Below are 15112 nucleotides of genomic sequence, written 5' to 3'. Positions count from 1 at the left end.
TGCCCAAGGATGTGACAGTGATGGAGCTGGAATTTTGAACCAGAGTTGCAGCTAACCCAAAAGGAGTCTTGTTAGAATTATGGAAAGGTATCCCTTCCCCTGGGCTGGCTGGCTCCCTGCCCTCACTCTACATGCATTGTGGAGCATAGCCTGAACAATGTAGGATATGGTCCTGTCAGACTTACTCATGCTCTCCCTGTCTAGCTTTGCCAGGATAGAAGGGTAAGTGAGTGAGCAGTGAGAAGAAGAGGTAAAGGGAAGACTATGTTTTGTCTCTCTCATTCTACTGTACATTTAAAAAAGAGTATTTATTTATTTATTTATTCATGAGAGACACAGAAAGAGGCAGAGACATAGGCAGAGGGGGAAGCAGTCTCCCTGCGGAGAACCTAATGTAGGACTGGATCCCAGGACCCCGGGGATCATGAGCTGAGCCAAAGGCTGATGCTCAACTGCTGAGCCACCCAGGCATCCCTCCACTCTACATTTTCATAGAAAGGTGGTTAAAGTTGAGATAAAACAAAACTTTATTTAGTGAAAATGAGTAGTTTTCAGAATTCTAGTTTCAAGTTGTGTTCAACCTTAAGCTTTTGGTGTACCTATTTAATTACTGTATGCTGTCCTGCAACTCCAATTATTAGAAATTTCCATACAGTCAGCCAAGTTATGGGGGTTCAAGATAACACAGAAACTGTTTAGCAATCTACAGAAATATGTGTGAACACATCCTTGTTACTTTTGTTGCTCCTACCATCATACATCTACTCTTAATTTTCTAGTACTGGCTTAGTTTATAATTTAATGAAGAAATTTTTTAATAGTACAGACAGTGGAAATAGACCAAGGATATATCTCCTTGATATGATAATCATTCACGATACATACTAGTTAATGTTAATTTGAAACACATTTCTAGTTATGCAATCTAATTATATTAACTATATTAGGGTTGTAAAAGTTTGACTGGGGCCATGTGTATGCTTTTGTTCTCTTTCTATGGCCTAAAATTGCACCTGGTCACAGCAGACATGCCATTGGTCATGTACAATGCCAGGAAGAGAATTAAGGGAGAAGTCATTTGCACATTTCCACCACTGGAAAACTATTTTGAAGTAATAAAAGTCTGGATTTCTTAGGAAATTATCTGGAGGAAGAAGAGATTATTAATTCTCTCATAGACTTAAACTGAGTAATGACAAGTTGGCAGATATTTTATTTTTGAGAAGCCATTTAAAATGCTTCCCTAATTATTTAAACTTTGTATAGCTATTACTGTCCAAGTGAGTACACTTTTTGCTAAGTGTATTCCCAAGACTGTCAAGTGCATTATGCTGAATATTCACTACAGTTTTTTGAAATCAATGGTGCTGTTATTTTTTAAGATGAGGAAACTGAGACTTTAGGATGTTGATGTAGCTTTTCCAGAAAGCTGTATCCAGACCTAGGAATCAGAATCAGCATTTAAAAAAAGATCCCAAATAATTCATGTGCATAATAAAGTTTGAGAAATAATGCTTTATTTTCCAGAGTCCATGTTCATAATCTCTACACAGTCCTGCCTCTTTGGGTAATCTAAGATAAAAATTTTAGTAAGAACAGTAGCTGAATCTAATATGTGAATTTAGATAACTTCAAAATAATCCTTTTTTTTATTATATGTTCTAATTTTGTAGATCTCAAATTTGTTAATTCTGCATTTTCCATTTTTCAGCTAAGTTTTCTGAGATCATCTTCTAAGAGTCAACTCTCTCCTCTCCATCGCACCTGTGGTCACTGGGATTCTAAGAATGTTCTAGTTTGATAGCTTCAGGTTCTTGTTATCCAAGGTGTTTTTTTAAAGGATAAATGGTGACTATGGTAGTGTTAATCTACAGAATTATAGAGTTGATATTTTTAGACATCTATCCTCTGCCTTCTAGAATATGATGATAGCTTATTATTTCTACCTTTAATCTTAGGCATTTAAATGTAAAATACAGTTTGTAATAAGTTCATTTGAATTATAACAGAAAAAGCAAGTGAACAGTCTATGAGACATTTAAACATTTTTTAAAATTGAAGTATAGTTGACACATAGTGTTACATTAATTTCAGGTGTACAACATAATGATTCAACATTTTTATATGTTATGCTATGCTTGCCGCAATTATAACCACCATCTCTCCTCATACATCACTATTATAGTATCATTGGCTATATTCTCTATGCTATACTTTTAATCCCATGATTTTATTCATTTTCTAATGGGAAGTCTATCTCTCCCACTCTTTCCCCATTTTGCCCATCCTCCTACCTTCTTCCCCTCTGACAACTAATAGTTTGTTCTCTGTGTTTATGGGTCTATTTCTGGTTTTTTTTTCGTTGTTGTTGCTATCTGTTTGTTCAAGTGTTTTCTTTTTTAGATTCCACATATATATGTGAGATTATATGGCATTTGTCTTTGTCTTGTCTGACTTATTTCACTTAGCATAATAACCTATAGGACCAATTATGTTGTCAATGGCAATATTTCATTCTTTTCTTATTGCTGAGGAATATTCCAGTGTATTTGGCTTTCTTCCATATCTTGGCTATTGTAAATAATGCTGCAGTAAACATTGGGGTGCATATGTCTTTTCAAATTGGTGTTTACATTTCCTTTGGGTAAATACCCAGTAAAGGAATTACTAGATCATATAGTATTTCTATTTTTAATTTTTTGAGGAACCTCAGTACTGTTTTCCACAGTGGTTGCACCAATTTTCATTCCTACCAATAGTGCACAAGTGTTCCTTTTTCTTCATATCCTCACAGGTACTTGTTATTTCTTGTATTTTTGATACTAGCTACTCTGACTGATGTGAGATCATATCTCATTATGGTTTTGATTTGCATTTCTTTAATGGTTAGTAATGTTGAGCATCTTTTCATAGGTCTCTTGGCCATCTGTTATGTCTTCTTTGGAAAAATGTCTATTCAAGTTCTCTGCTCATTTCCTAATTGGATTATTGTTATAAATAATAATAGTTATTTTTTTTATTAGTGTTGAGTTATATAAGTTCTTTATATATTGTTGGATAGATCTTTTTGCCAATATCTTCTTCCATTCAGTAGGTTACCTTTTTTTGATATACAAAAGGTACATTTTTACATTTAATGTAATGTTACATTTTGTTGATATACAAAAGCGTTTTATTTTGGTGTAGTTCCAATGATTTATTTTTGCTTTTGTTTCTTTTGCCTGAGGAGACATATCTAGAAAAATGTTACTAAGGCCCATGTCAAAGAGATTACTGCCTATGTTGTTGTTCTAGGAGTTTTATGGTTTCAGATCTCATGTGTAGGTCTTTAATCTACTTTGAGTTTGTTTTTGTGTATAGAATAAGAAAGTTGTCTAGTTTCATGTAGCTGTCCACTTTTCCCAGCACCATTTATTAAAAAGACTGTCCTTTTTCATTGTATATCTTGTCTCCTTTGTTGTATGCTAATTGACCTACATAATTGTGGGTTTATTTCTGGGTTTTCTGTTCTGTTACATTGATCTATATGTCTGTTTTTTTGTGCTATACTTTTTTGATTATTATAGCTTTGTAGTATCTCTTGAAATCTGGGATTGTGATACCTCCAGTTTTATTCTTCTTTTTTCAAGATTGCTTTGACTACTCAGTTTCTTTTGTAATTCCATACTAATTTTAGGATTATTTGTTGTAGTTCTGTGAAAAATTCTATTGGTGTTTGATAGAGATTGCATTGAATCTGTAGATTTCTTTGGGTAGTATGGACATTTTAGCAATATTAATTCTTCCAATCTATACTCTGAAAACTATAAAAAATTGATGAAAGAAATTGAAGATGACACAAACAAATGGAAAGATATTCTATGCTCATGGACTGGAGGTCTGTATGACCTTTTAAAAGACTAACTTGTAAACATGAGCCACTCAGGTTTAAAGAACAAGGAAGGATATGCAAATATCAGAACTCTCAGAGATGGTACTTGGAAATCAGTTTGGAAAGTGGACAGGAAGCAATGAGAATCATCAGTGATCCTAGAGTCACTTAAAAGGCCTTTTGAAGTGCAGATTGAGGAAAATCTGAAGCCCATATTTTCTGGCTAGTCAGTTTGTGATAGGGCCCATTATTTTGCATTTTTAATTAAGTTCCTAGGTGATGATCATGCCTGCTGATCCAGGGAGCACACTTTGAGAGCTACTGCACTAAATTTGGGAGGCTTGTTAGAAATTTTTTATATTGATCTATGTAAGATAAAACATATAAATAGATGCTGATAATAGAATTGAAGAGGAAGAGTGGGTTCTAAAAATACAGAGGAATTATAATTGACAAGACTAATTAACAGGGCAGAATATACAGCTGAAGTAGAGGTAAGAATCTAGATTGATTTCTAGATTTCTAAGTTTAGTAGGTGGATGGAAAACGGTGGTGCCATTATCTCAACATATGGAATAAAAAGAGAAGATGGATAGGTTTTGGAGTGGACCTGATGATGAGTTTGGTTTTAGACATGTCAAATGGAGTTGTGCAGATGCCTGTTAGGAAAGTAGGATACTGTAGAGTTGAAGATACAGTTACAAGAATGAATTTATAAGTGCTGGCATGTATATCTATAGAGGAGAAATGATAGGTCATAAAGTGAACAGAATAAGGTGCTGAGAATAGAACTCTGAAGATTGCCAATATTTAAGGTGAAGTCAGAATAATTCACCTTGAAAGGCTTGAGAAAGGCTGCTAGGAGCTGTGAAATAAAGAGTTTCTATAAAGATGTGATTAGCTTGTCACCACTGCAGAAAGGTTAATTGATATATGGATTCAAATACATTTAGTTTTGTCAGTATCATAGATGGGACCCAGATTGTATTTATCTGAATTTAGAAAGTGTTTTTTTTTAGGACAGGATACATGCCTTTTGTTTTTCTGGTATTAAATTTCTGTTCACTTCTGAAGAAGATAACACTGTTGATAGAAATACTTGGTGTATGACTGGATTCATATTCAAGTTCTAAGCTAATATTTTATCTGAAATTTAATAAAATGTTTAAAGAGCAAATGAAGAATCATAATTTATATATATATGTGTGTATATATACATACATATTCTTTTGAGGAAGCACTGTCTCTTGTGGGGTATTACTCCTTTATACAAGAAGCTTGCATAAATGAGCGTGGAGGTTTTTGTGGTTGGTCCTTCTGAAAGTGTTTCGTTTTTTTCTCCACCCCCATCCCTTCTGGGGAACCAGGAATGCTGTTATTGCTATTAAGAATATTGTTTTACTCTGTGACTTTATGACAGCTGGGCATGATTATTTTATTAGTTTACTGATTGGTCCAAGTTAAACGAAAAAGAAAGACAAGGTCATCAAATGTGATAACTGTTAGGGCAGCTGTCACTTCTGGTAATCTGACCATAACCTTTTTTTCCTTTTCCTCTAGTGTTTTTTTCTAAGCAGACTTATAACAAAACCATGAGAGTTAAATAGAAATTGCTGCCCTTCAGGACCTGGGATAATGGTTTCATAAGCAGGATTTATCAGTGGTGTGTTAGTATCTGGAGAAGATAGTTTAAATGTGTATGTCCAATAGCAGCATGCCTACCTCTGTTTTAGGAAAACTTCTTGTGGGGTATGTGGATTGACTGACTCGTTAGGACTCTCTGGAAAGCCAGATTTGAGATTGAGCAGACATAGCCGTTTGGATTTGCTGCTTGTATTCCTCTATTAATTAGTTGGAAAGTTCCCCACAAAACATGGCCAAATGCAGAATGAGAGGGACTGCCAGTAAAAGAGTGAGTTTTCTGAAGGACCAGAATCAAAGCACGTTTTCTGTTTTGTGCTCACACAGATCTGTTCTAACAGATTCTCTGTGTGTAGACTTTACTATTCACTTGTTGAATACTTTTAAAAATTCAGGCTGCAAATTATCGAATGTGTGTTTATTGTTTCACAGAGACCAAACTAATACCCTAAGCTATTAGAAATTTTACTCAATGACAGATCAGTCTCTTAAAAGACTGGTAAAGGGCATGCTATTGAGGCTGATGGCATGAAGATGGTAGATTTTGAAGATGTAAGACATAAAACACAAAAGTTCTTTTTAGATCAGTTTTGAATACTTTAAGTAAAGACCTTAAGTTGTATGTTCTTCATTTAGGATTAAAAAGAACATGTTATCAAGCATATCATTGGAGTTCAAATTGACATTTCCCCCTTTTCCTTTCTTTGAGCAGGTGGTCAAGTTATTAAGCAACAAAAGATCACAAGCAGTTGGAATATTAATGTCTAGCCTTCATTTAGATATGAAAGATATACAACATGGTAAGTATAAAAATAAAAATTCAGGTTTTGAATATCCAAATTTGGGCTGAAGGATGTGCTGTTTGGTGGTAAAGTTATTTTAGAGCTTTTGAGATTAGTATGTTTCCTATAAGTGTTACCAAACTTTCTATCATGATTGTTTCTGGAGGAGTTACTAGTAATGTGTCTTTTATGTTGTTTCTGTATTTTGCTAAAAGCCTAATTCCCAGGCGACATAGTCTGCATTAATAAATATTTAATTTTTAATTCATCAGAAATACTAGTCCCACTGTGCTTTGTAGCTAATTAGATAATATCTGAGGGTATTTACATCTGGATGTCCTGCTCAGAGTGACTGATAAACAGGAATGATAGTGGAGTATGTCTCAGCCATTGAAAATACCTGAAGATAGTGTACTGGAGAGATAAATATGTTGAGATTTCAATCTCAAGTGTTTGATGAGCTAACATAAATGTTCTAACAGATTGGCTTCAACCAATGTAGGGGTTACATGGATGCTTGTTTTGATTGTTATTATTTTAAGAATGTTTTTATGATTAGAGATGTTGACTAGTAGACTGGATTGCTATGTGTAGTAATTAAATGAAAACTCAGATGTGCTTAAGAGGCTGAATGATCATTTGTTTCAGATGTCTGTAAGCACTGGACAAGTAAGGAGGCATTTTCTCTTAGTCTTCCTTTTCCGAGATACGATGAGATGCTGAAAGAATCACAAAAACAAATTTATCGTGTATAGCTTTTTAGGGTAGAAAACTGTTCCTCTTCTTTCAGTTATTTGGTGTGACTATATGTAAACTCCTGGGCTTTTCTATGCATGGAGGGATTGAATTATTTTTTTTTAAATAAGCATCAAAGATAGTTTCAAATGATTCTTGCCCACTGATATTGTTGGTGATCCAGACATATGGAAGCAGTAATATCATGGCCTGTTGTTATTTCTTTCATGTTGTTGTTTTAATTTATATTTTTAACAAGGCTTATAAAATATTCTCCTATGTTTAGAGTTAGGGAGACTTTAACATTTTCTAAGTGGCTTTAATGTCAATATTTTAAATACTTGAAATCCATCCTCTCATTAACAGGCATTCCTATACTGTATCTTCCTATCACATTTGTGCTGAGAGATATTGTCCAAAGGTGAATAGAGGAATTAAATTTATATTCAGATTATCCCATAAGCTGCCCCCATAGCCTTAGAATAGATTTAAAGCAGATTGAATTATCCAATGGAATGCCAGTTTACCTATTAAAGAAATGTGGTTTCAAGTATAACACAGACTTTATAAATCATGAAAACATTTAACTGGCTTTCTAGCTTACCCCTGTATGAATGTGGATTCTATTTGTTAGCCTTAAAATATTGTGTGGAATAATTCATAAATAGCACAAGCCTGGGATGCTTTGTCAATTGATGAGTAACTCTTAATCATAATTTAAGTTTTTATTAAACTGTTTTGATGGTGAGGAGACTTCCTCAAACTGAAGCATTGGGGGTAGTAGTCATAGAACAGGACGCCAAGGCTGGCGCCAAGAAGTACTTGGCGTTTCTAAAGCTGGCAGATGTAGTCCAGTTAAGTCATAGAATGAAATCTGAAAATAATGATATGGTCCTTTCCTTCAGTCAAATATTCAACCCGGGTTGAGTTAATAATGAGAACCTTATGAACAAAGGAGTCCGCCTAACATCTGTGTCTGTGGTAAAGCCAGTGAGAGTTCATTGAAAATTTGCTAGCTTAACATGCAACGCTAACAATAACATGGCATGAACGTCAGTAGTTGAAGGGTCACACAGAATTATGCATAAACTTTATCCTATTAGGATATGAAGTGGTTGCTTGAGTCACTTTGAAACCCTGTACACGGTTTTCTAAAAAACAGCCGTCTTAAAATTAAAGTCTGAAGAAGCAAGTAGTGTGCCTCTCAGTGAACAAAGTCCTGTTCTGTCTCAGTATGTTGTCTGGAACCATGATTTACATGTGTGAATCACTTGTGGCCTCTAGAATAAATTTGACTTCTATCAGGATATGCCTCCACTGAGAAATCCACAGAAGCATAAACATCATTGATTTTGGTTGTAGAAGCAGCCACAGAATTTATCTAGACCTCAGTGTCATCTTGTAGAAGAGCAAACAAGACCTTTTTGGTCATCAGGTTTCTTTTTCAAGGTCACAAAGCAGGTTAGTGGAACAGACTAAACTTGGGCTCAGCCCACTTCACTCTCTGGTCCTGTTCTTTTCATTCATATCAGCTGCTGCTTCAAGATTATGCTTTTTCTACAAGCAGCCTCAGTATCTTGAAACAAAATCTATGTAACCTTGCATAACAAGAATAGTTTTTTTTTTTCTCTTTTTCTCTTTTCCCTTACCAAAACTCTGGAAAAGTTTAGAGTTGAGTTTACTTTGTAATGTTTCTATTTTTAAAGTGTCACATTAGAGTCATCAGTGTAGAAGGTTTGGATGAGAGGTGCCAAAAGTCTAATCGTGGTCTTCCCACCATATCCAGTGAACACCACACCCTGCTCCGGACTCAAAGGTATTTTCTACAATAGCACATGTAGAGTCCTCAGTGTCACACAGAGTCAAAGGGCAGAGAGGGAGAAAGGATCAGTTTCTTACCTAAGTTTACTAACAATACAAGTGAAGCAGTCCCAAATAATTAACTGTGTGCATGTGCGTGTGCCCATGTGTGCATGTGAAGGTTATGGTGAAGACGTGAGCTGCTCTAATACAGTGTAAATGTGTCTGGTACCTTCTAAACTATCCTGTAAATTATAGCGGTTTTCCAATGGGAATGGTGAGATTGTGGTGTGCCACCTCTAGAAAACAAAACACTCCAATCCTTTAGAATAATTTGGAGTCTAGGATGAAGGTGCTTTTTAGAAATGACTTACCTAGTGTGCTAGAGTGTAGGGTCATTATGGCTTTAGGATCTCCTTAAATTGAGCTCTAAGGATCCCCTGGAGTAATGCCTGAGTTTTTTTTCCCTGGGTACATAGCACTTTGAGTTCCAGTTTATTGTCACGTATGTAGGTCTAGAATCTCTACTTTGGGTGGGCCCTGTGTTTTAATATTTGGCCTTTGGCTGCATCTGGCTGTCAATAGTAAGTTAAGATTTGTTGGGATAGGGCTAAAGCAGTTTCTGAACTGGCTTGTTTTTCTGCATTCTCTCTTGATTAGCATGGTAATTCCTATCTTGCCTGCTTTTTGATGCTTTTAAGATAATTGATAAATATTTCTTTTTTTTTTTAATTTTTATTTATTTATGATAGTCACAGAGAGAGAGAGAGAGGCAGAGACACAGGCAGAGGGAGAAGCAGGCTCCATGCACCGGGAGCCCGACGTGGGATTCGATCCCGGGTCTCCAGGATCGCGCCCTGGGCCAAAGGCAGGCGCCAAACCGCTGCACCACCCAGGGATCCCTGATAAATATTTCTTATCCATGATTTTAAATTGCTCTCAATGGGAGGATTAATTCAAATCATCTAGCCTATTATTGTCACTATGAGAGTATCCTGTAGCTCTCTAATTGAGTTGTGTGGAAAGAGAGGAAAGTTTCTGTACAGCATTCCATCCGTATTTCAGAAGTCAGTGTGGTAGTCACAGCTTCAGGCTCATTCTGGTAGAAAATAGTAGCTGCAGAGCAGTTTGAAATTTCATGAGGCTCAGTTTTATGTCACACAGTCTCAGTACTAGGTAGAATATTGAACTGTGATAATTTTGAGAGTGGAGGGGGTTGCTATGACTAATATCACTTGGGCAGTCAGTGCAAAGTGGAAATTTTGCAGGCACATCAGGAGTAGGGTAACTCTCCTATCAGATCAAATGGAGATAAATTTCTGACATGATTCTCCATTATATATTTATGTATTTATAGCTTCCTTTATATTTCGTTTATAAAACAACTATTTATTGGCCAGGGAACTAAACCGTTTGAAAAGCCTGCTTTGTAAACCTGAGGTTGTCTAGTGCTCTGTCCTTTTGGTACTCATGTCCAAAAGGTTTGTTCCAGATTGATGCAAACACATCACATAGGCAGGAAGCTGTTACCCTTACAGTCTGCAGCTGGCAACTAGAAATCTAACTTAGCCAGTAGCTAGACCCAGGACCAGTTAGGGACCAAACCTCCAACAGCATCCTTAAAGATCCAGGTGATAGAACTCCACTAAATTTTCCTGCTCTGTCTGTGAAAATGGGTGGAGCATCCCTAAGAGATTTAAGTAGCCTGTGTGTCTTGTATCTTTTTAGTGTCACCATTAAATACCTAATTGAGCTGTTAGAATTATTAGTTAGCAAGCCTCAGTTACTGATCTAGACTTCAAATAACTACCTCTGAAGTATGGCTTTTCTTACAGAGTGCTGGCCCACCATCTCTGAGGTAGGGATGACTGCCTCTAAGTTGAAGCTTTAACTGGCTCATATACACTATTACATTCCCTCAGTATGCATGTTTTATAATAGATTAAAGATACTGTAGCAAAGGAAACCCAAGATGTATTTAATGATCTCACCCATAGAAATAAGTTTTTTTTAACCTTCTAGAATTGTCCAGCCCAAAGTATTAATGGTTCTTGTTCCTTTTTTCCTTTCTTCCTTTTAATGTCTGTCCTGTCTAAAGCCACCTGGCATTGTGAGCCCATGGGCAACAAATACTAATATATGTCCTTGTTGAAATTTCTATCCTTTTTCATCATGATTTGTCGAGATCATGTATCTTGACATCAAATATGATAATTTTGTTAACTCCCTGGTCAATAAAATCATGGATATTTTTCTTCTTTGGTCTCTAAGCCTATTAACTGCTTTTTTTCAAACACTTTAAATAAAAAAATGCAGGTAGGATACCTTACAAGGACAATGACATTCTTTTAGGTTTAAATCAGAAATTCCAGGGGCACCTGTGTGGTACAATTGGTTAAGCATCTGACTCTTGGTTTCAGCTTAGGTCTTTTTTTTTTTTTTTTTTTTTTTAGGATTTTATTTATTTATTCACGAGAGACACACACAGAGAGAGAGAGAGAGAGAGAGAGAGAGAGGCACAGACACAGAGAGAGAAGCAGGCCCCATATATCCCTGGAGCCTGACGTGGGACTCAATCCCGGGTCTCCAGGATCACACCCTGGGCTGAAGGCAGCGCTAAACCGCTGACCCACCCAGGCTACCCTCAGCTCAGATCTTGATGTCAGGGTTGTGAGATCAAGCCCTGTGTTGCACTCTGCACCCACACAGAATCAACTTGAGATTTTCTCTCCCTGCCCCTTTGCCCTTCCTGTGCGCTCTCTCTCTCTCTCTCTCAAATAAATAAATAAATCCTTAAATAAAAAATCAGAAATTCCAGTGAAGTCTTTGTGCTAATTTCTGATTCCTTACTGGATCCTGTATCATGTTGACGTTTTTTTGATCTTCTGTGACTGACCTCCCTCAAAAGGGCTCAGAGTTATTAGAAGCCTTATCCCAATAACTGTGTAGGAAGATATCTAGTTTTGCAGGTCTTTAAAAAGAGAATTACTTTTGACAAACAGGACACATACTCTTTCATAATCAGATCTTTTTATTAGTATCTGAAGAGGTGAAATTAAACATTGTCTTGAATTTTTACCTCTCCACCCCTTTCTATCATTTGCCAATATAGGCATATCTCAGATATATTGTGGGTTTGGTTCCAGAACAGCAGTAAAGGGAATATCAAAATAAGCTGAGTCAAGTGAATGTTTTGGTTTCCAGCGCAAATAAAATCTGTTTACACTACACTATAGTCTATTAAGCACACAGTAGCATTTATTTTAAAAAATCGTATATGTACCTTCATTAGAAAATACTTTATGGCTAAAAAATACTAACCATTATCTCAGTTTTCAGTGAGTTGTGATAATTGAGCACAGATCACTGTAATAAGTATAATAATAATGAAAATTGAAGTATTGCAAGAATCACCAAAATGTGACACAGTGACATGAAGTGAGCAAATGCTGTTGGAAAAATGGTGGTCATAGATTTGCCTGAAGCCAGTTGCCACAAACATTCAATATGTAAAAAATAACAGCCAAGTCAGTAAAACGAAGGGCAAGAAAATGAGGTAAGCCTGTAGCTGTGTAAAGTGGTCCAGAAGGGAGTTAATTTTCATTATACAATGGAGGGAATGAAGGCTTATAGATTAAGCCTGCCTGGGGCTTCACCTTAATAGGACCAGAATTGGTGTCCAGTTCCTTTGGATCCCACTTTGTTGCCCTCCATAGCATTTTAGCTTTTTTTCAGAATGAGGACCTGTGTTTCCTAATAAAATGAGAATATGCAACATATGCAAAAAGAGAACTGGCAAAAAGGCACAATACTTCTGGCCAGCAGTTTTGTTTTTTTGAGTTACTAAAGCACTAGAAAATATATTTAGCAAATTTCCTTTATTCCTTTGTCATTTCATACAAATTCCCCAGTTTGCATATTGACTCTGTTCCTTAGAGAATGAAATGGATTTTTTTCACAGCTATGAATTAGGGGGAAAAATATTTTAAAGGGAATTATTAATGAAGTTGCTTATTCTTGACTGAACCAAGAAAAGATAAACACATTTATTAGAGAGAAAGCAAGCTGGGCTGAGCTTATCAATGAGCAAAAGCAGGTTGTGATTACTTGTAGAAAGCTTGTGATACATAGGGCATGGGACTTTCCCTGCCTTTTTTTTTTTTTCCAAATTACTGATGGTCAGAGAGTTTAGAGAGAAATACATCCTCGTTAAATCCTTGGGGATGCTTGCTTTCATTTTGTACTCATGCTCTAAGCATAATTCTTTATTCCTTTTGTCTATAGTCCCTGGGTTTTCCCTTTATTTTCAAGTGCAGACTAACGTTGATTAAGAGCCTGATTCCAGAGCCACACTGCTCAGATTTTATTTTGGACAGAACATTTGTCTCCCCTCAAACCCTAATTCATATGTTGAAAGCCCTAATCCCCAGTGTGATTGTGCTGACCACAGGGCCTGTGGGAGATAATCAGGTTTAGATGAGCTCATGAAGGTGGCTCCCATGATAGGATTAACATCCTGTAAGAAAAGGAACAGAGGCCACAGGTTCTGCACACTAGCAAGAGGGTCCTTACCAGTTCCAGCCTCCAGAACTATGAGCACTAAATTCCTGTTTAAACCACCCAGTCTGGGAGATTTGTTAGTGGCACCAGCTGACTAAAACAGACTGGAATCCCAGTTCTGCCTCGGGTTAGCTGAGTAACAACCTGGGCAATCCTCTTCATATCTCTATGGCTCTATTTCCTCATTAGTAGAAAAGGCTGTTAAATGAGTTATTTCCTGTAAACACACACACGCATTAGTCAATATTCATTCTGTCTTTGCCTTTCTGCATTTCTTAGGAAATGAGTTGTGTTAATAGGCTTTGGAGGTGCTTGAAACTCAGAAGTTGGCCAACCCTAGTGAGGAGAAGAGAACATAAAGGTTATTTATTCCCCCTTCTGTTGTGAAGAGGTCTGCTACAAGCCTTTACCATGAGGAAACAGGTGGTGGAATGCAGACGCTGCTCCTTATGGCATTTAAGAGCCCAATGAGAGGAAAGAAGTGGGAGTCTAAGTTCAAGGGGCACATAACTGGGGCAGATTCGATTGTTCTGGAGCTTGGGTTTTCTGTCAATATTACTGAAATAATGAGTTAGTACTGGGCTGTGTCCATCTCTGTTTTCTGGATGGAGATAAATATGAGGATTATTTATATGAGCAGCCCTTTAACATTGAGCCCTGGCACATCTTTGGACTGTACTTTATCTGCAAGGAGAGCAATTCGCTTTTGAAATTTGAAAGGTGGGGGGATCTCCCCTAACTGTGTGGTTTCTTAATCATTGTCGCTGGGTACTGTGAGCTCACCATATTCCACATGTTCTGCTGTTGGCTCTGGGTGGCTTTTGAGGGTAGCTGGGAAGGGAGTTTAGCATTGTTACTACAATGAATCTTCATAAGGAGCAAGAGTAGAAGAAGTGGAGGCATGGACAGACGCTTCCGTTTCTTGATTTGAGATATTATTAAACTGACAGTTAAACTGGTTTCTAGGTCTGAGTGTAAAGTATAAAAACACTTGTTTAAAAATCTGGAAATTCCCTTTTGAACTACAGGAACTTATGGTAAGTCTTCCCATGAATTTTGATAGCCTACACATGTAGCAGTTTTTTTTACCCTGTTGGCCTGCCACTGAATAGTGTTTTTCTTATGAAATTTTCTACCAAACAAGTTGTAGATTACAAACTCCTGGTCTTTTTCCTGGAGTTTCTGGTTTCATTCTTGGAGACACCAGCTTTTTCACTTGCCTATTAATTACCATAAGAAAGTTTATCCATAATCATTTGTTTATTTTTGTAATATTTTCAAAAATTGGGTTTAGTGTGGACAATGTTTTTCCCAGTAGGTTTTCCAGTGTCTGGTTTCTTTATGAAACTCACGTTTACAAGGCTCACTTAGAAATTGCTTCATGCCCTTTTTTTTACCTTTATTTTAAGTGTTTTCCTCACATGGGATATGGAGTTTTAAGACCTGTTTATTATATTTATTGAGACATTAAAATCTAGTAAATGCTGTTGGGAGGTTTAGTGAATGGTTTTCATTGAAATGTAAAGTCACTTAGAATTAGAAATTTGAGAAGAAAGTAGGCTCCATCCAGTGAGCTGTGTAACCTTTTCATCAATTGTAGCCTTGTCATGGAGAAAAGTGCATGTGCAATTGGTCCACTTTCATTAAAACCTACTTTTAGAAATTTAATATCAGAATATGTTTTAATTTAAAATATAAATTCATTACCTAGAATTTCTTATAA

The 15112-nt window shown here is 36.4% G+C and overlaps 1 protein-coding gene across 3 annotated transcripts in view; it reads left to right on the top strand.

Moving 5' to 3' along the window:
• FMN2 (formin 2) overlaps positions 1–15112 on the top strand; it is a 363611-nt gene that overhangs the window by 158473 nt on the left and 190026 nt on the right. For all 3 annotated transcript variants that reach the window (XR_011996328.1, XM_026003374.2, XM_072732906.1), the window contains one exon: positions 6225–6312. Coding sequence is in view for 2 of the 3 variants with exons in the window: in XM_026003374.2 (XP_025859159.2) it covers positions 6225–6312 (88 nt within the window). In the remaining variant the exon portion in view is untranslated. The remainder of the gene's footprint in view (positions 1–6224; positions 6313–15112) is intronic.

Source organism: Vulpes vulpes, chromosome 13 (genome assembly GCF_048418805.1).
Source record: "Vulpes vulpes isolate BD-2025 chromosome 13, VulVul3, whole genome shotgun sequence".
Classification (NCBI taxonomy): Eukaryota; Metazoa; Chordata; class Mammalia; order Carnivora; family Canidae; genus Vulpes; species Vulpes vulpes.
The sequence above is the reverse complement of the archived record's forward strand: the minus strand, read 5'-3'. Positions and strand labels throughout refer to the sequence as shown.